General features: G+C 45.3%; 9 protein-coding genes and 1 non-coding gene across 10 annotated transcripts; 4 read left to right on the forward strand and 6 right to left on the reverse strand.

Annotated features, from left to right (window-relative positions):
* Positions 1 to 61: 61 nt before the first annotated feature.
* On the forward strand, positions 62 to 1120 carry VTP01DRAFT_7134 (uncharacterized protein; the record flags this gene model as incomplete). Its single annotated transcript, XM_069386113.1, has 2 exons — positions 62 to 165; positions 712 to 1120. 2 exons carry the CDS (start codon positions 62 to 64, stop codon positions 1118 to 1120), a joined length of 513 nt encoding a protein of 170 aa, XP_069234606.1.
* Positions 1121 to 1841: 721 nt separating this feature from the next.
* On the reverse strand, positions 1842 to 2529 carry VTP01DRAFT_7135 (uncharacterized protein; the record flags this gene model as incomplete). Its single annotated transcript, XM_069386114.1, has 2 exons — positions 1842 to 2368; positions 2433 to 2529. The coding sequence occupies 2 exons, from the start codon at positions 2527 to 2529 to the stop codon at positions 1842 to 1844; spliced, it is 624 nt and encodes a 207-aa protein (XP_069234607.1).
* Positions 2530 to 5088: 2559 nt separating this feature from the next.
* On the forward strand, positions 5089 to 9027 carry VTP01DRAFT_7136 (uncharacterized protein; the record flags this gene model as incomplete). The annotated part of the gene is made up of 13 exons (XM_069386115.1): positions 5089 to 5278; positions 5338 to 5406; positions 5484 to 5554; positions 5635 to 5706; positions 5778 to 6095; positions 6154 to 6650; positions 6708 to 7384; positions 7453 to 7616; positions 7678 to 7866; positions 7931 to 8507; positions 8575 to 8661; positions 8733 to 8787; positions 8850 to 9027. The coding sequence occupies 13 exons, from the start codon at positions 5089 to 5091 to the stop codon at positions 9025 to 9027; spliced, it is 3144 nt and encodes a 1047-aa protein (XP_069234608.1).
* Positions 9028 to 9098: 71 nt separating this feature from the next.
* Positions 9099 to 9878, forward strand: VTP01DRAFT_7137 (uncharacterized protein; the record flags this gene model as incomplete). The annotated part of the gene is made up of 2 exons (XM_069386116.1): positions 9099 to 9538; positions 9599 to 9878. The coding sequence occupies 2 exons, from the start codon at positions 9099 to 9101 to the stop codon at positions 9876 to 9878; spliced, it is 720 nt and encodes a 239-aa protein (XP_069234609.1).
* Positions 9879 to 10004: 126 nt separating this feature from the next.
* Positions 10005 to 10312, forward strand: VTP01DRAFT_7138 (uncharacterized protein; the record flags this gene model as incomplete). Its single annotated transcript, XM_069386117.1, has 2 exons — positions 10005 to 10065; positions 10131 to 10312. 2 exons carry the CDS (start codon positions 10005 to 10007, stop codon positions 10310 to 10312), a joined length of 243 nt encoding a protein of 80 aa, XP_069234610.1.
* Positions 10313 to 10923: 611 nt separating this feature from the next.
* Positions 10924 to 11006, reverse strand: VTP01DRAFT_t92. The gene has a single exon. It is a non-coding gene; the product is annotated as a tRNA-Ser (tRNA).
* A 255-nt stretch (positions 11007 to 11261) lies between these two features.
* On the reverse strand, positions 11262 to 12223 carry VTP01DRAFT_7139 (uncharacterized protein; the record flags this gene model as incomplete). The annotated part of the gene is made up of 4 exons (XM_069386118.1): positions 11262 to 11307; positions 11365 to 11626; positions 11683 to 11834; positions 11898 to 12223. The coding sequence occupies 4 exons, from the start codon at positions 12221 to 12223 to the stop codon at positions 11262 to 11264; spliced, it is 786 nt and encodes a 261-aa protein (XP_069234611.1).
* A 364-nt stretch (positions 12224 to 12587) lies between these two features.
* VTP01DRAFT_7140 (uncharacterized protein) lies at positions 12588 to 14271 on the reverse strand (the record flags this gene model as incomplete). The annotated part of the gene is made up of 9 exons (XM_069386120.1): positions 12588 to 12796; positions 12867 to 13173; positions 13246 to 13373; positions 13435 to 13602; positions 13666 to 13739; positions 13800 to 13890; positions 13955 to 14053; positions 14121 to 14140; positions 14210 to 14271. The coding sequence occupies 9 exons, from the start codon at positions 14269 to 14271 to the stop codon at positions 12588 to 12590; spliced, it is 1158 nt and encodes a 385-aa protein (XP_069234612.1).
* Positions 14272 to 14462: 191 nt separating this feature from the next.
* VTP01DRAFT_7141 (uncharacterized protein) lies at positions 14463 to 14832 on the reverse strand (the record flags this gene model as incomplete). Its single annotated transcript, XM_069386121.1, has 2 exons — positions 14463 to 14552; positions 14629 to 14832. 2 exons carry the CDS (start codon positions 14830 to 14832, stop codon positions 14463 to 14465), a joined length of 294 nt encoding a protein of 97 aa, XP_069234613.1.
* Positions 14833 to 15739: 907 nt separating this feature from the next.
* VTP01DRAFT_7142 (uncharacterized protein) lies at positions 15740 to 19758 on the reverse strand (the record flags this gene model as incomplete). The annotated part of the gene is made up of 14 exons (XM_069386122.1): positions 15740 to 15883; positions 15961 to 16088; positions 16152 to 16407; positions 16465 to 16664; positions 16730 to 16923; positions 16981 to 18317; positions 18381 to 18487; positions 18549 to 18626; positions 18683 to 18781; positions 18843 to 18902; positions 18974 to 19060; positions 19138 to 19248; positions 19323 to 19415; positions 19488 to 19758. 14 exons carry the CDS (start codon positions 19756 to 19758, stop codon positions 15740 to 15742), a joined length of 3165 nt encoding a protein of 1054 aa, XP_069234614.1.
* Between the last annotated feature and the right edge of the window lie 273 nt (positions 19759 to 20031).

Genomic DNA, 20031 nt, shown 5'->3' on the forward strand with positions numbered 1-20031 from the left:
ATTCCACCTCTTCCGTTCAACTATCCTCAAATCAGGCAAGTGAAAAGGACACTGCTGCTGCATGCTGGCGAGGTTACTTGCCTGGTTGGGTGACAGCTCGGCTTTGTTCCGCAGATCACCCCCCCCCAACCACGGTATCTCTCTGGAGACGACCCTGACTTCTGCGTATGTGGAATGACAGTAAGTGTCCTTTGAGGAAAATTCGCCGCATCCGGCTTTGCGCAAGGGATAGAACTTCTCTAACCGAGTTTTTCTTTTATATTCAGCATAATCGTCAGTGATTTCTGCTTACGAACTGGGCGTTCTATCATGTCTAACAGAGATCCAGCTATGGTTACCAAAGATTAGTACACCTGCTTTACCTATGACTGTCCATCCAACGTTTGATACACACGCCAATCCTATCAACATCTGTTCTTGTACACTGTCCATGTAGACATTGTTGATATTGCTCAATATACGCACATACCTCCCATTCAAATGTATGAATATCTGAGCTGTTATACTGCATTAAGAGGGGGAAATGTAAAGCACTTTTAAAATGGAGCAACACTAACAGTGACATGTATAAACCTCAAGAGAGCTTTGTTTCTTGGAGCCGAGGTATTTAAACAGGAGATTTGCATGTTGTGATTCAACAACGTGCCAAAGGGTACCTAGCAGGTCCAGTCGTTTGCCTAGGAAGTCCACGCCTTATTGTTATACTTGTAGTGTCCTTGATCTCCATAGACCTGATATCCGCCAGTTACAACAGACTGGCAAGTTTGTAGCGGGAGCAGTGACGGAATATCACTTCCTGGAAACACTCTATGTCAATATGCAAGCTCTTCATGCCGAGGAAGCTGTCGATATCCACGATATCCTTTCGAATCTTCCTTTCCTCAGGACTCTGAGATTCTGGGAGAGCTCATTGTTGGCAAACAGACAGCGGCAAATGAAGAAGCCGCACGTGCTCGTCACGCTTGAGTTAGTGAATTGCTTTTATATTATCTTTCGTATTCTTGCCCGTCTATCAACCATCTACACCTTGCCGACGATGGTGTTGAATGCAATGCAACGAATCGCATCGAGATCAGCCTACCTCGGTGCTCACTCGATACTTGCCAACTGGACGGTGTAAGCATGTTCCCCAACTTGGATAATTTGGATGAAGGACGCGACAGGTTTATCACGCTGGTGAATCTTCAACAAGGTAGCAAGTGTCCGCATCTGTATAACGAGTTTTGGTTTCATACCAAGGCTGCGGGGAGAGCGCAGTTGCAACGTCTTCAAAGTGTTGAGACCAAGGATTTGGATATGCCATCTCCTTCGCCACTTGCATGGTCCCAATACACAATCTACACCGTTCCCTTTCGGAAGGATGACTGGAGGAAAGTAATTAAATATGGTTACATCGATTTGACGTGTGCAAGCGTTAGAAAATTCACCTTCAATTCCTCGCCATCTGTAATCTTTAGAAAGTATAAACCCTGTAAGCTCGATAGAATTACGTTAATATAGCAAACAGTGCATACCCAAGTGCTCTTTTTCGACATTTTAGCTGGAGCGACTAGTATCCCGAATTCTTCAGGGGAACTTTTGATCTACACAATGAACAGCAAGGAGTATGCAGAACTGTCAAGTCATTTCCTCGAGGAAGGAAGGGGGCAGTAATGATGCTTTAACACGTTACAATCCTGGCAGCGAATGTCTTCCGCTAGATCGTATACTCTTTTGCACGCAAAGCAGGCAGTCAATACTACTCTGGCAAAAATGAAATAATTTATTGTTCTTCTGTGATAGAACAAAAGAGATGCTTCTTTGAGATTACAAAGGGTTATAGATTACATTGCTGGTATCATTTAAAGACCAACGCAGTAGGCCTTGCCAGTGTCAAGGTTGTCGCAAATGTGGTCGCCAGCGTGGTGGAGGCCAGGGTTGAGGCCGTAAAAGGTGTCAGTAGAGATGTTGTTCTTGGCAGCGACAGCGTCGCAACCAGTGTCCTCAGGAGTGATAGTGTAGAACCACTTGCAGCTAGAGTTGTAGCGGGAGACCTTGTTGGTAGCCTCGGAAGCGGGAACGGCGTATTGGGAGGGAGCGCCGGAAGAGGAGGAAGAGCCAGAGGAAGCGGGAGTGGAAGAAGCAGCGGCAGCAGCCTTGGAAGTAGTGGTAGAGGAAGAGGAGGAGGAAGAAGAGCCCTTGTTGGCAGCAGCAGCCTTCTGCTTCTCACGGAGGCAGCGCTTGGCTTTGGTCTTGGGAGCCTGGATGCAGTAGACTTCGTTGGCAAGGAGACCAGAGTTGCAGTCCAAACCGTGGTTGTAGTTCTCAAGCTGTTCAACTTGAATGCCAGCGCGGGCAGCGAGCTGTTGGCAGGTTTCACCGTAGGCAGCTGTAAACATTAATTAAGTATTTATGCAAGACGTTGTCATGTATCGCGTCATATCACAACTTACCGGAAAGGGTGCGCTCGCAGTGTTCGGAGGGGTGGGAGGCAGCAGAGGCCATACCGGCAATGGCGAGGGTAGCAGCAGCAACAAGGGAGAACTTCATGTTTGTAATGAAAGGCAAGGGACTATTGAGTCTTGAGAGTGAAGGGAATGAGTACAGTTCGACGAGGCATTTACCGCGTCCCTTTTATATACGCCTTGATCAAAGAATCAAGGTTCAAAGTATCCAACTGTTATGGTAATAAGTCATGATGCTTCATAAATTGCAGGGCACGAATCCAAAAGACAGTCTGCATCGTATGGATGCTGGGTAGCACAAGGTGCACACTTGTTAGCGTATGACAGCTCGTTCTTGTATAGCTCGTGCATTATACAGCTCCACACGCAAATCCGATTCCGCTAATTATTCCTCTTTCAGACTATCCACCTCGTGGGGTTGCAAATAAAAAAAATCAAATCACCGCAAAGTCGACGGCTGCATCCGAGACTTGTCCAGCCAAGTCCTGCGATCAAGTGAACCTCCTAGCTTTCTGTATAAATTCATTTTCCTTGGTTTCTGAATTGGATAATGAAGCAGGAAACAGGAGGCAATAGATAGTGATTTGCATCAGCCTTCCTGCTGCTGTCTAAAACTCAGTGCTGGAAAAGGGATCGACGTTGCACACAGTAGATGGCGCGCTTCGTTTCTACATCCGCCGTGTAATCCCCATCTACTTTTATCGAAAATAAAGAACATCTCCCCATCTATTATCTATGCATTGAATCAGTAAAATAGTTCAAGAAAGGAACGTTTTTTCTCGCAGAATTGTCAGAAAGACAGGCATAGGACAATGCGCGCTCTTGATTTCTGGAAACATGTGTCCGCGATAGAGAGAGTGCGTAATGTACTACAACATTCATGAACTTGTCCTCTTCCTCCCCTGGATTTCCCACAGCCTCTTTGCCCGCCGTTCTCTATCTAGCGCTCGCTGCATATTCTTAGATTCATTTCACAGAGTGGATGGGTTCGTGCACGCTAGTAGATTTTGCCCGATGCATGTTCACGTTGCCGTCAGCAAATGACAGCACACACACAGACATTGATTGTGACATTCGATTCTCGAATCATGCTCCGAATATTGCAAGATTAGGAAATAAAGAGATGCTGTATGCATGTGTGTGTGCGCTGTTGCTAATGTCTAGAATAGCAATACGCACGGATCGATCAACAACAAGATAATAAATGTAATTGATTGCAGATAAACTGTAGGACTCAGACAGAAGCCCGCATATCAATGCTACCGAGACGTCTTCTTGGCTGTATGATACCTTGACTCTTTTGGTACACTAAGTCCAGTAAATTCAGATTTCATATTTGCCTGAAGACGTTAGCAAGGCTAGCCTAATGAAATGTTGGTGTAAAGATTCATCTGTCGGAAGATACACCACAGTTGTCGGGAGTCTGATGCATGCACGATTGGTTCTTGCAACAAGCCAGTCAAGTATGCCAGCCTGTACAGCGTGTCAAATTCTACGGCAAAGCCGCACGCTCCCAACCTGTCTCTATTTTTACAATCTCCAGTTGGTACTTTCGGACAAATTGGAGTACCTCCTGCTTGCAAACTCAAAAAGCTCTTTAATGGTCTAATTTTATCGCCTAGAACCTTATATAGCAGCGTTTCGATCAAGAGAAACAGCAATACCCAAACAGTGCGCCTTTCATAATACATATCCGCTTACGCGTGATCTGTCAGAAGATGTATGTTAAGAGCATCAAATGCTAGGTCGTTATCAGGATTCGGAGGAGCTCCGGAGCGCAAATTCGAGTGTGCTGCCCAGCTGCGCGACTGCTCGTGCTTTGGGTGTTATTTAGATTCTCACTCTTTTGTAATGTCCAGCCTAAGAAATTTTGGGAGATGCACTTAAGCCTACCAGTCAGGACTGAATGTATTGCATGCGTGCTTTCTTTCTACCGTATTATCATGTCTTGCAATGAATCATGGATAGCTAAAGTAGTAGTCTCAAAGAGACTTATAGAAGTTTGCATAGAGATATAAGTCAAGCATGCGTTGCTTATGTAACCTTCGAGTGCAGGTAGCCCAGCATAAGCAAGACCCTTTGCAATCAACAAGGAGAGATTTCGGATCTGTGTAAAAAAATATTGTAGCAGGGGATTAAACCAGTCAAGCACTATACTGTAACGGGTACACGTTGCATTTATGAATTACTGTTAAGAAGAAAGTAAGAAGATGCTATGAATACGTCACCAGAATTATTTGCTATACTTTGTATACACGGCACTAATTGCTGACGCTTTTGAAGCTTTTCAGACGCTTTTGCGATATGCTGTTGTAAGGTCGAATCACACAGTGAGGAATTTAAGAGCTCTATCACAATTTTGTATTGGTCACGAGATTGCTGTTGTTGCTGAATACCTGCCACGCAAAATAATCTGTATATCTAGAAGAAGAGAAACAGGTGACGCAATGAGTGTATGTGTATATCGATTTGTTTGCTGCCAGGTGTTCACCTTTTTACAAAATGGGGGGCGGGCAGGCGGGGATGTCGGAGCTGCAGTTTCAACAATAATGCAGCCAACAAAGTGCTGTCATCGATTGTTGCTGTGCCTTTACCCTCTTTCCCATTTGTTCTCTCTTTCTCCAGTCTTCTTCATTTATCATTCATGGGAACAGGCACGGTGCCACCAGCACTGATATCGTCACCAACACACGTGTGGACTCCAAAAGACGTCATTCTCGATTCTCCAGTCTGGAGAGCAAATATCGTCCACCTCGAAGAACAAATCGAACATTTCGAACGATGGGTGGACGGGTTTACGAAATCCCTGAAACAGTACATTGACGCCGTAAAAAGTATATTCCATACACGATCATACCAAAATACCCAGAGGCTCATAGTATCACATATGCAGAATACAATGTACAACTCAGCAATTTATGCAAAAAGGCATTACCGCAGAATTTGGATGGATCGCTCATCGGTGAGTCTGCAGTGAAACGTTAAATGATAAATGAACGCCCCGTAGGAAGGACTAAATACTCTTTTAAAAAAATCCAGAGATGGCTGGGATGATCATTAATACATTTGCAAGTACGCTTCAGTGCAACCTGGCGTTCAAAACAAAAATGGTAAAATGAAAAAGGACCTGGCAAAAAAAAAGAAAAAGCTTATAGGAATAACCTTTTTTCTTTTTTCTTTTTTCTGTAAGGTGTCTGATCTGGAGGAGACCCTGCTGCATCCCTTGCAGCAATTTACGAGGGCCGAATTAAAAGATTTCAAGGTAAATAAAAGATAGCAACAATGCTGCATATGCTAAGGTAAACATTTGACGCCCTTTGTTTGTGTTTCCAGGAAGAACGCAAAGCTTACGAGCGGATGGTGGACCGCTACGAAGCTCAGATGTACCGATACGCCGGTCTCAGCAAATCCAAGGAGGCGAGTGCATTGCGCGAAGATGCCTTTCAGACGTACGAGGTGCGCAAGTCGTACACCCGCTTGTGCCGAGATTACTATGTACGGATTGTGGCGTTCAAGGCAAATTTGGAACATGCACTCGTTGAATGCTTTTCAAGTGCCTTGGCGACCCAGGTCGATGAGGCTAACGAGGCTGTAGATTCTTGCGCGCAGACAAAAACTATGCTCCCTGGTTGGAGGCAATGGCTCGAAGAGGTAGGTCGCAGCCTCTTCCTGCATTATGAAAAGTGCATTATTAAAGCGATAAAAAAAGAGTAAAGCCAGCAGTGAATACCAGCTTCAGAAAATCAACAGAGCATGTCTCGCGCTGGAGAACACATATATACGTCAAACTCGACCGCATCGATCCCTGAGCTATTACTTTACGGTCAGCAACGGAATGGCAACCGACGGTAACAACAATAACAATGACGAACGATCAATCTCTTTCTACGAAACATACACAAGGCCATCATCTGTTTTGGGAAGAAGCAACAGTAGACATAGTTGCCTTGCGTCAAATGATGTGATGACCAAGGAAGGATATCTGCTTACGAGGATCACGATCGGCAAGCCATCTCGATACTCATGGGTCAGGCGATGGTTTTTCTTGCAGGATGGCTGGTTTGGAATCTGCAGAGTCTCAACTGTTAATCGAGTCAAAGGATGCGTGGTCATTGGCGAACGAGTGCCAATAGACGAAGAATGCAAGTGTGCATCATTCAACGAGATCGATAGACGCTTCTGCTTTGAAATCACACGTGGTGATACGTAAGTTTACAATGACGATGACAGAGATGATAGGCCTCTTATGCGCGTTTGAATTAGCTCGTTTCTTGTACAGGCCGAAACAGAGGATGAAATGCAAATGTGGATTAAAACTTTTGAGAAGCAAAGACGAGCATTGAAACAGACCCCACCAACAATGCTAGGACAACCACTATTATCACCGAGAGAGATGCTCGATGTGACGGAAGCAACGCATGATGGCACTGAGGAGCAACGTAGCAACAAAGTATCGTACGTTGCATCGAACTCACCGGTGTTGCAAGCACTTTCGTTGTCAACTGTAAATTCAGGAGAGGATGACATGTCAGCTACTCTCACTACAGCTGCACGCCTGATCAGCGTGCTTCTCCGTTGTGATTCCAGCAACGAGGAACCTCTTGCAGCCCAGCAGACACCCGAGGAAAGGCAGCCGCTGCCACCTTCAGCGGGCGCTGCAGGTGCGTCTTCTTCCCCTTCGTCTTCGTCGTGGACAATGCCCTGGATCATGAGCGCGCTAGCAAGCAGTAGCAGCAGCAGTGTCAGTGATGTATACTTCAGCAGTGGGGATCCTTACATATCCAGCGAGGACACCGGCGTCGTTGTTATATGGCCTACAAAGTTTGAGATCGAGGCGCCCGTGGTAAAGCTTAATGGATACACAGGCGAGTTAGCCTCTCGCCAGCGTGAGCTTCGGAAACTATTTGCTAATGTGCCGAATGACGAAATCGTTCTCGAAGGTATGCGCCCTGTTTGTTTGTTTGTTTCTCTGCTGTTGTTATCAAGCAACTCATTCATGTCAACAAAGCATTCTCTGCATCGCTGTATCGACGAGGAGGGCAGGAAATGAGAGCAGAAGGCCAACAGCATGCAATAGCAGAAGATGAAGAATATGGATACAGCGGCCATGTCTATATCACTCCAAAAAACCTTTGGTTCTACAGCTGCTCGATGCTGACATGTATCAATACGGTAATGCGGAATAAGTGATTTCCTGATATAGCTGCAGAATATACAAGCTGACAATACGTAGCTCCTGGTACCTCTTGAAGACATCCAGTCGGTTAAGCTGGAAAGGGCCTTGTCGGCAGAGTCGCACGGTATGTTTATGAAGGTCGAAACAAGTACAACCACGTTACGGTTTGGAGTATGGTTGGTATCAGCAGAAGCTGCTGCAGAAAGGCTGCGCATCGCTGTTCAGGAAGCCAAAAAGGAGCCGAACGTAAGTTAAGGGTTAGACTCTTCATTTATCCTCTATATTAAATCTATGCTCTTTTCGAAAACAGGAAAGAAAAGATCTACAGGCGCTTCTCGATAGTTTACGCAAAGTCAAGCGTACAAAGACCAAATCGATGAAACCAATCACGAACGTGACTCCAGTCATGGCCACAGATACAGCTATTACTCCAGTAACAGTGCAGGCTCAGCAATCATCCTCCCCAGCGAGCCAACCTGCGTATCCAACGACAAGATCGTCAGCGGCAGCGGCAACTACCGACAACGAGCTTTCTGCGACGCTACTTGAATCTTCATCGTCTTCTCCTCCACCACCACCTCCTCCTTCTTCGTTTTCTTCGTCATCACCTTCAGACTCAGTATCGTCATCGCCACCGCGTAGACCAGACAGTGCAGTGAATGCACTCACTGCGGCTATGGAGGCCAACAGAACCAAGGAGCAAGCGCAAGAGCAGGACATGCCGTGCGGCTGCACAGACCATCTCGACAAGGCGGAAGCGCAAGTTCAGCTGAAAATGAGTGCCAAGGAACTTTTTGATCTGCTGTTCTCGGAAGAGCAGACTGGTCCGGATGCTTCCGTCTCCAAAAACATATGGTTCAAGCTCAATGCATGCAGGAATAATTCTGGCAAGTAAAAACAAGACCTATTGCAACTGCAGCTGCAGCAACAATTTTACTGACTTGGCCCTGATAGAACCAGAAATATCCAAATGGAAAGTCAACTCTGACGGACAAGACGAACGGCAGCTTAAATATACGATGCCTGTTAACAATCCTATGGGTGAGTGTTGTAACACCAAGGTTATGATAATCGAGAACATTTCGTGCTCACATTTGTAACCCAAGCCAAAGCACGAGAAACGGATGTGGTGGATATACAACAAGTAGTCAGAAAGGATCCAGAAAAGTAAGCGACAATGCGAGGAAGTAAGTTGTGAATATCATAGTGGCTCACGGCAGATGATTTAGAAGCTATGTGGTTATCTTGACAACCAAGACTCCCAATCTACCTTACGCAGATGCTTTCTTGCCATTGCTCAAGTTTTGCATCACAAGCAGAAGAGCGGAAGAAGGTTGCACGTTGATATGCAGCGCTGGCATCAAATGGTACAAGAGTATCATGGTTAAATGTAAAGATATCAAGTGAATGATGATGAAGGATTTCACTATTTATTCATCTACGTTGTCTTTTCACTAGCCCTTGTCAGCCGCGCGGCAATGAAAGGCATGAGCGAGACAGTGCAGTCTCTGATACCGCTGATACAGCAGCAGCAAGAAGAGCAAGATACTGGTGGCACTGCTGCGGCGTTTTCACCTACAACTCGACGAGTCGGCAAAAGCGCCAAATTCGCAAGGGATCATCACTCCTTGGAGTCAGCAACAACGGGGCAAAGGAGCAAACCCACGCTGCAGCATTTGCTACTGACTGGGGTTGGGCGGATGTTTGCGGTGGGCGTGGTGCTGTTTCTGTTATGGCTCAGGCATGGAGGATCCAAAACGGCAGAAGAGACTGCAGGGATACCATCACCGTGCGATCAGGACGCTGCAGCGAAACAGCCTATGGTCTGGCGGGCTGTGTTTCTTCGGGATCTTGAACCGCAGCTTCTGGGTCAGAATATGACGACGATCAATTTGGACCCACACCACGTCAATCCCATGTAAGTGTTGATGATTGTCAAAGATAAACATAACAACTTTAATTGACAATGCACTTCAAGATTGTACAAGGCGTTTCTCGATTCAAGAAAGGCAGAGCAGCGACGCACATGGTTTGCAACACAGCATCAACTGATGGATAATGAACTGTCGTTTACTCGTGGAAAGATAGCATCGCTGCGCTTCGACTTGCTGACGACATTCAAAGCTCTGAATGATGTCGATCGTGCTCTGATCGAAAACGAGTACTGGAACTGGGTCATTGATGAACGCAAGCGCTGCGCCGCAGCAAATGATGATAATTCATGCAAATACATTACCACCACCCCTCCTACACTCTAGTCTTTCGTCACTAGCAAGTCAATCTTTGTAAATAATGATGACGATATTATTCCCTAGCTGTACATATAAAAACGGCGCATTTTTGCCTCTACCTTGATCTTCATCTTCTATCATAGTAAATCCAAAATGCCAGCTCATCGTCACTACAAGCAAGGAGACAAGGTTGTCTACCGTCCTCTCGCAGGAAGTACGTGTGCCATCCTTTGTACTTGTCAAAGCAACAGCGATGCTCATGTAATATCTTTGATGTAGCTCAAACCACTTCCATTGGTACCATTGAACGAGTTATCACTTCGCCTGAGGGTTCCGGCAAGGTGCAAGCGAGCGCCAGCCAGGATCACCCCTGCTACTTTATCCACAACGAGAACACTGGCAAGTCCACAATGTACGCCGAGGAAGCTATTGAAGGACCTGCAAGCGAGCAGCAGTCGTAAACTTTCTTTTGGCTGTTTATTTTCTCTCTCTCTGTGAATAAAAGCCGACAGATGTACATATTCTTCTGCTCAACGTTACCTTTTACTTTTCATTATCTTGATTGTTATGCATGCAATTTCGTGTCAAAACGTGACGAATGAAGCTATTCTCTCTTATCATTGTATGTTTCACGGAAAGGATAATTTGTCTCTGCCGATGAAACTTATGAAAGTAACTACTTTTCTGCATAGACAAAATAAATATGAAGCTCGCTTGGTACCAAAGGTTTTATCATTGAAACTGTACGCCATTAATGTGGCCGTATATTCTGTGGTAGTCATCATGAGTTGTGGGTTTATTCTCGTCCTGCAGACCGTTGCAAGAAAAATATAAAACAGTTGCGGAACGCTGGTATGTGCAAGAAATAGAAAAATGTTTGTACATTCCTTTTATTGCTCATTTGTTTATCTCAAAAAAAAACCAATGTGGTTAACCGTAAAATCACAAAAGAGGAAGAAATGGGTGCAGAAAGGAGAAAAAAAGTATAAAAATGCGCAACGGGGCAAAAGTGGTCGAAAAGGAAACGGACAGCGTCCGTGCACGACAAAAAGACGTCTGGGTTCAAAAATGTCGTCAGCTACAGGGTTCGAACCTGTGCGGGCAGAGCCCACCAGATTTCAAGTCTGGCTCCTTAGACCACTCGGACAAACTGACCACCCCTGAAACTAACTTTCTGGCTTAATAACTTATCGCAAATGCAACTTTCAAAAAGTCACGTAACTTGGAGTATAGTAATTTATACACATTTATGAAAAAAATCTACAATTGTCATAGAACGATGAAATGATAAAAAAACTATATACGGAAAAAAAGCGAAAAATGTCATTGTGTGCGTGTGTATGTGTATATGTAGTGTAGATACGCTAAAAGTTTCGATTGTGGAAGATTACATTCTCAATTCGTCGTCGGTTATAATGAGCCAGTGACGGTAAGAATGTCATTTGCTTCGACAATGCTAGATGAGTCCGTTAGACTGGCAGTCTCGTCATTGCAGTTTAAACGCTATACTCACTCTACAACGTCGAATTCGACAATACCGTTCTTGCCGCCAACAGCGTCGCCGGTTTGCTTGTCAATCCATTCTCCGCACTGACTTCGTTTTCGCTTGTCTGTGTCCTCTCCATCTTGATTGCCAAGGAACGGTTTTGCCTCCTCTTCCGAAACGCGCCATTCGTATCGGTTGGATGGAATGTGTGCTTTTGGAATCGAAGCATTGAACGTGCCGTAGATCAGCATACCAATGTGGTCCTGCGATTGCAGATTGATGCGACCAACTATTTCGATTGGTCAAAAAACATTGTTACTTTTTCTTTTCCCATTCACGACGTACCGAGTTTACTGCCCTTTACCGGTTTCCATACAAGGAACTTAACGCGGATGAAAAAGTGGCAGAATGGCGAATCGTACAGGATAACAGCGCGGTCAGATAAAAGCTCAACGTCCGAGTGTGCGAGTACAATGCCTTCAACTTGAGGAACGTATCTACAGCACAAATCAAGGTCAATTTGTCTGCGTGTGTGCTGCAGAAAAATAAAGTGCACTCACTTCATGAGGAATGCATTCAGTTGATCAGTGACACCCTCCATGGGGTTTGCAGCCCACATGGGAGCCAAGTGCAGGTATAATTTGGCGACAACTTGGGTGAATGCCGAATCTGGTGATGTTGTTGTTGACTGTACAGTGATGCTCGGCTTGCGTTGTTGTTGCTTTTGGTGCTTATGTTGTTTGCTGCTGCTGCTATTGTCGGTTTCGGTACTCTTCTTTGGCTCCTTTCTCTTTTCCTTCTTTTCCTTCTTCTCTTTCTTTACTTTCTTGTGCTTTCGTTCCTTGTCTTCTGAGCTGCTGCTTTTGCGTTTTTTGTCTTCTGCCATATCTTTTTGGTTCGAAAAAAAGAGTAAGCTCCAAGTGCAGAAACCGCACCCAATTTGAATGGTGGCTTGTGTGAGCATGGATAAATGGTCGAGGTAACTCGCACAATTTTATTATTCGATCATCACACAGGAAATATAAAAGATAAAGGAAACGTTACAAGGGAAGAGAAAGAAAAAGCACACGAGAGCAGATTTAGAATGTGAACCGAAAGTAAGAAAGACGTGGAGCGGTGGAAATACTTTTACAATGGATTACAGGCTGAGAATGCCCAATAATCGCACCGTATCGACGCTGTTTGAGTTTAGAATTTGGTGGTGCTGTGTAGAAGAATATGCAATGATGCTCGAAGAGAGGCGCTGTTGCTTAGAACAGTGCAGCAGCGACGGCAAGGAGACCGGTGCCAAAGACTGTGGAAAGGATAGGTGTAAAGTTGGAGGAGGCGGCGCTGCCTGCTTGGCCGTTGGAACCGGAGCTGGAGCCGTCGCCGGAGGAGTTGCTGCCGTTCTTGCTAACCGGCACAGCAGTGTCAGTGTAAGCACAGCTGGAAGAAGTGCACAAGCATTGTCCGGCAACTAAATTTGTCGCACACGCGAAATTAGTGCAATTGCCCCATTTTGTAAAAACTTGCATATTTAAGCTTACCAGGGTCCCACCAGATGCTGTCACAGTTGTCAGGGACAGGGTGGCGGTAGCTGGGGTCAGTCGTTTGGATAGTAGCGTTAGGAGTAGGATTATCGAGTGTAGGAGCGCTGCCGGGGCAGTTGAAGCAAGTGTGCCAGACCGTGGTGTTGAAGTTGCAGCTGTTCAAAAGAGAGGAAGAGATCACACCAGTGTCGGCAGCAATGGTGATATTCTCTAGACCGTTGCAAATTTCCTTGCCAGTGTTGGGAAGCTCGCACTTCATGTAAGGCTGGTCGGCAAGCTGGCTAGCAGGGACAGGGTTTTTCATCTGGGTATTGAATAAAGTCCATGTTAGCTTAGCTTCCCTATATCATCCGACGGCGGATAGCAGATAACTCACCCATTGCAAAAGTTGCTGGTTGGTCACGAACCAGACATCGGGCTTGCTTGCGATCGATTTAATGACACTGACAACGCCGTTGAGCATATCGGAGGGATCAGCAAGACCAGGGAAAGTAGTAAGATGTGCTAGATGAAACAAGAAATGAGCGACATTTACGCGGATATCACCACCTCGTTTTCAACTTACTGGGATGCACATAGATACCGAAAGGCTGGCGGTTACCATTATAGTGTCTATCAAAGTTGGTGTTGGTCCAGGCAGTGACATCGGAGACAGATCCAGCAAGGTAGACATCCATCAACTGAGGAGTGCTCGAGTTATCCAAGACAGCGTACATGGGAATCTCCCAAACGCCTAAACTAAAGTAAGATTTCTCGAAACCAACTAATTACTAGTAATCATCCTGTTGCGTCTTACCAGGAAGTTTGACTTGGCCGTTGCAGATACCGGTCCAGCAATCGTTGGCCATACCATTGTCAAGAGTGTAAGGCCTGCAAGAATCACTCGATGAGAAAACAAACTGTTGCAAAAACATCGTTCATGCTACTAACCAGTAACAGTCATCGGTAACTGCGGTGGATGAAGTGTCGTACAAGAAACCTTGCTGAGCAATGTTGTTCAAAGTTTCGGCCGTATAGTTAACTGTGAATAGAGTGTTAAGCTTGTAATGAAAAAAAAGTATACGGTGGGATGCATATTTACTTACGGAAAGGAGCACGGAAGCCTTGAATCTTTCCAAGAGGAATACCGGCGTATTGGTTCAGCATGGCTCTAGCAGCGTTGATTTCCTGGGCAGATGGCGAACCTATTATAATACTCTTGCTAAGCACTTATCTGCACTTGAAAAAACCTGGTATTAGCATGCAACGTACCGACATGGGAGAATGTATGGCTATAGAGGTAATTGATGGCACAATAGTTAAGTTACTGATTTGACAGATTAACATGTGACGATACTTACTCTGCTACTTCGTTGCCATTTGCGTACCATTGCTGAACGAGCGAGAAATCGGTGTACTCCATTGATACGTACCAGGAACCCTGTAATGATACACAAGGAAATAATTTAGGAACAGAGTCATATTTTGATGGTAACACAAAGTCGGCCTGCTGTCTGTATACCTTTGCGGGACAACCATTTGGATTTCTGTAAGGAGGATGCGTAAAGGAGGAGAATAGTCATCGAGTTAGCCAACAATATCTACCGAGTTAATCTAGAGAAATACTTGCTTGACATCGAGCATCTTGTGCGCAGTGTCGAGGAGTTTTGCTTGAATAGAGTCATCAAAGGTAATGGTAACAAACTGGTGTGCACAGAAAAAAGCTTTGTTTATATTCCCCCCATCGATATACACGCAATTGATTGTCGTCACGGCTTACCTGAGGCACGTCCTTTGGCGACAATCCACCGGGAGGCGATTGGGATGCGCAGAGGCAAGAAGGAAGCTTGCAGGTGTTGGGGTCGCAAGAGTAGGTGCTTCCTGCGTTGCTGTTGGCAGGGATGTTGGGTGTGCCGTCTTGCGCGAACGCAGCAGGCGCAAAGGAAAGAGCCAGCAAGCTGAGAATAGCCGCGCTGATTTTCATTGAAAAGAGAGAAAGAAGAAAGGTAGAGAAGTAAGAGAAAGAAAGAGAGAGGCAAGGAAAGAGGAGGAAACAAGAAAGTAATCCGGTCGATCCCTCTCTCGAGGCAGCAACAGACTTTTATTTCCATACATGGAAATTTGGATATTTTCAAGCTCTCACCTATTTTTGACCCTTTTTGCCTGGCCAACCAGGGGCCGCGGTTGTTTTTGGAGCATACCCGGGGATTGATTGTACGGCTTGTGCGACAACTGTCTCAACGCGGAAGATGCAGTTTGTAAGCACAAAACAGAAGCGAAGCGTTTCGAATAAACAAAAAAATGGGATCTAACATCCGTATCCCTGGAAATCTTGCTAGCAGTTAACTAGGGATATTACCCCTTGCCTGTCCACTACAGCTCCTTGCTTGTCTAAACTAGTTAGCACCGGAATGCTCAGTAAAGGGTAAGAAGACGTTATATGTAGCACATTGCTATACAGCAATGATAATATCATGCGTATTCAGAGACACACTCGCAAATACATTATATAGTTCGAGTATACATTTATGTCATGGCAACCAATTGGAAATATCTCATCCACCCTACTAAGCCCGCGCAAAAGGATTGCCGGCGGGCAAAAAGGAAAATGGGATGATTCAGATGTTTTATTTTGCTCAGCGCAGACAAACGGGGCCGAAAACAACAGCAGTATCCTCCTTCGTAGGTCGTTGTCGTCGATCTTAACTTTTCTTAAACTCCTAACGACACGCGACTCCTTGACACTGAGACTTTGGTTATTCTGTACCGCTCATTTTCTCAAGTGTTACGAGAAGAGGAAAGATGAATTGATTGTTGCTGTTGTTGTTGTTGTTGTAAAATTACGTGCTCGATCTTTATACATAACTATGTACGTGATGCATGCATGTGCTCTATCTCCGTTCCTTGACAAAGATAATCAACCACAGCAGTGCAAAAATAATAAATGTCATAAACATAACTCCCAATTTGATTACATCTGGCCAGTAATTTTTTGCATTGAATCCGAATGTGGAGAGAATGGTGGCGCCAGGTACCTATTTTTGATTGTTACAAACACAATCCATTTAATGCATCTTTCTATTTTCTTCCATTTGGCTCGTGCTATACTTACATCGATGTTTAAGCCATATCGTTCTTCAACCAGCTGTAGATACAGCATTTCATTGACAAGTAAAGCCTCCAGAGCATAATTGAAGAATGACAGGTGCTTGAGCCATCCAAAGTAAGGGGACATTGAATCTGTTGTAAAATTATTTTCACTTCAGAAACATTATGCTTCTCGTTGACGTGGAAAAGGTATACCTTTGTTCAGCAAAAGACCAGCAAATAGCATGGAGAAGAGCATGACCATACAACTCAAAAGATTGGCCATAGACAAATTCTTGAACACCACACCGATAGCCAGACAAAGAGCTGCAGCGGTCAGGTTAAAGAGAACGAGTACTAATAGGAACTTGAGGAACTCGGGAACGCCTTCAACTAGACCAACCATATAGTACGAGATCAACCCCATCATCAATGGTGGTACCACACGTAGCGGTATAATATCAAAGAGGACCTGATAATACAATCATTAGCATCCATAGATGAATTTTTTCAGAGTATGTATACTTACCTTTGACAAGAAATAAATACCGGGTGAATAATATCCATTGGCCCGTTCTCGGACGAACAATATGCGTTCGTTTGAAAATACTTGGAGTGATGTAAGACACATGAAGCCTAGCAGTGCTTCGTAAAAAAAAAAGAGTCCCATGCGATTCTGGAATCCCGCAATCGTGTTTGACACCTGGTAGAAGAGGCCACCGCAGATAACTGGCAGATTTTTTGCGCAAGTTAGCGACTTTGTTGATCTCGCTACAGTGGGAGGAGTTACTCACGCGCAAGAACGACAGCAATGGTATAATGAGCGAACATAAGCATGGGGTTCCTGTACAAGTTTTTAAAGGTTCTATCGGCCAAGATGCGGAATTGTGTAAGCCAGCCTGGTCGCTCATGCGTATTAACTGGTTTCTTTGCTTGAACATTGAGTTGATCGCCTGCTTCACCAATATTATTGTCCGGTGTCCTTGATCTATATTATGAAGCAGGTCAGAATGGTTGTTATAGAATGCAAGACAAAGCAACATACGCTGCTGCAAGTATCCGTTCGATGTCATCTTTGACTGCCACGGCAACAACGCTCTTGTTGTATGCTTCGATTAATCGCCTCTGATGCAAAGTGGTGCCTTCAGGACTAGCTGTACCAGATGACGAGCTCTCCCCACCAATGACCACGTCAGGTGCCATTGCTTGCTGTCGTTTCTTTCGTATTCTCTCTCGGCGAAGTCTTTCCTGTCTGGCGCCTAACTCTGCTGCCCATTGTTGGCTTGTGTTTTCAAGATCATCGCCGTAGTGTCCATTTGAAGATCCAAACAATGAATTAGAAGCGGGAGCTGGTGGTAACGTAGACGACAATGGCGATAACTCGTCATCCGTATCATCTCTTGCCATTCCAATCGACTGTTGAGGTTCTGTTGGTTGCATTGTTAGGTCGATGAGATAGTCTGCAACGTTGAAACCGGGAGGACATGCATATCCGATGCTCTTAAAGTACGATTGAACACGAACTTGAGGACCAGAGTAAACAGCGTGGCCTTTAGAGAGGAGAACAAGTTGATCAAACAAAGTAACAATGTTCGAACGTGGCTGATGAATAGTAAAGACGATAGTGCGGTTGTAATCTCTGGCCAAGGTTACCAAAGACTCCACGACGTTGTAAGCATTGTATGCATCTAGTCCACTAGTCGGTTCATCGAGGAAGAGAATGGATGGAGAAGTCACCAACTCGCATGCAATGGCTACTCTCCGTCGTTCACCACCACTGATTGATCGATCATCTGCCTGTCCGATTTTGGAGTCCTTGATACCGTCAATACCAAGTTCTTGCATGACTTCCATCACTCTGAATTTCTTGGCGGCTGTGCTCATAGATCGAGGCAGGCGAAGCAAGGCGGAGTAGAGGATGGTTTCATACACAGTGAGTGTTGGAATCATCATGTCTTCTTGGTCCACGTAGCCGATCAGTTTCTTATATTCGGAAGCTGAAAGTGTGTGGCCATTAACGTACACATCACCCGAGACAGTGCCGCTCTTTGTGCGATTCGCTAATATATCCAGCAAGCTCGTCTTGCCAGAGCCTGAAGGACCCATGATCGCCATAACTTGGCCAGGATTGACCAAACCGGTGATGCCTTTCAAGATAGGTAGCTTTCCGACATTGTAGGAGATGTTATCAAATATAAGACTTGTCGGTGTATGTTCAGTCATGAGCTTGCCAGCCTCATCGTTGGCAAGCTGGATATATGGACCGCTTCCACTCGATTTCTTGGCGAGCCAGGACACGAGGATGGATACGATGAGCAAGAAGACTGCGACGCCAGCAATGCCGCTGACTATCATTACCCAGTTGATTGGCCGCTCCGGTCGCTATCAAGAGGCGATTTAATCAACAACGCCTAAAAGATTTTACGGTTTTACTTGTTACCGTACCTTGAAGCCTGGAACCATGGTATAATGCAGACACTCTCCGGAACTGCATGACAAAAATATAGAATCATCTCCAAAAACTGCCGAAATAAGCTCGTCCATAGCGGGTTCTATTGCGCAGACAAATGAGTACGAGTTGGACAACTTTTTCTGTATGTGATATATACATACCTGAGAAAGCGCACTTTGGACCAGTGCACTTGAAACTAGCAGGGCCGTTGATCTCATCCTTGAGCAGATCGGTCAAATCTGTACACAAATATTAACCACAATTTTGCTTTTGAGCGTGTTTAGACTTTACTTACCGATTGATCCGTCCTTTCCACATAGCATTTCATCCTTTATACATCTGCAGTCAATAGTGTTACATTTGTAGTTGGTATTGTTGGAGTCATAGCCATATTCTTGATATTCCTTTTGATTCAGCAACAAGGTATTTTCCATGCGGGTCAAGTGAACGATTACCTTGTTCAAAAGAACATTCCTCTAAATGGCAGTAAAAGGATTCTATCTCGTCGACCCAAACTATTTTTTCATTACCAATCAGCATATATTATTTCTTCTTGTTGCAGCGATGATCGAGAAAAAGCACTTACATTGGAAATCACATGAATGTTCATGCTGATTGCAAGAGAAAGTGACCTGAGGTATTTGATCCTTCAACTGTTCCAAGATCTTTCGATCTGCAGGGAGGAGGAGCGAGGAGGTCAGACCGGAACTTGTATTCGGGGAAAACTGAATGACCCAAAGAAAACCTTACTCGTAACGTTGCACATCTGATGGTTCTCAAACACCGTCAAGCCGCCGCGATAACATGTACCGTTTTGACCTGTCGGTACCAACGGATCACAGACAGAATCCATCGTACACACTGCATATCGAAAGCAGCAAGCAGGTGGTGTTAGTGCATATCTGTGCATAATCGAATTGCGACTAGGTTTCTACCATTGCAGTTGATGCCTTCCCAGCCCTCTGGACATTCGCAGTGATTGTTCTCTCTAGGTGTTCTATTTCGTCCGTCCGCGAGGCCACCGCATACTGTGATCGATCATTGTCTTAGTATATCTCGGGACATATGATAGTGAAATATATAAATAACGTGAGGCTTACGAGGCTGTCTGCAGTCGTCACCGCCAAAACCGGGAGGGCAGTTGCACTTGCCGTTGTACTCGCTGCAATTTGCAAAGTGCAAGCATTCGAACCCGGGAAGCATGCAATTGAAACACGGCGGACAATCCTTGTCGCCGCCGCCGCTGTCGCCGAACGGTGTCAGTGTAGAGTAGTAGGGAGCAGCCGCTGTATAGTCGACCGCATAGCGCTGTCCTTGAGCACCGTGGAGCAGCGCCAAGAAAAGCAGCGAGCACAGAGCTTGACGCCGCATCTCGAAACGTAGAGAGAGAGAGCTGTGCAGAGAGGAAAAGACAGCAAAGTCCCGCGCATGATATGTGACGCAGAGGAGGTTTCTGAACGCCGCTTGGGATAGATGTTCCAAACAAGCACGGCACAGCAACAGCACAGCACACACCCCTCACATAAGTTGCTACGCAACATGTATTATTGACTAGAAACAAGGATCTCTATGTGCCAGATCGCAGTGAATCTTTTTAACAAGGGCTAGCCATTGTCCTATTCCCTTTTTTGCGATAATGAAATT

Source organism: Rhizomucor pusillus (genome assembly GCF_041956525.1).
Source record: "Rhizomucor pusillus strain CBS 183.67 unplaced genomic scaffold VTP01scaffold_30, whole genome shotgun sequence".
NCBI classification, from domain to species: domain Eukaryota; kingdom Fungi; phylum Mucoromycota; class Mucoromycetes; order Mucorales; family Lichtheimiaceae; genus Rhizomucor; species Rhizomucor pusillus.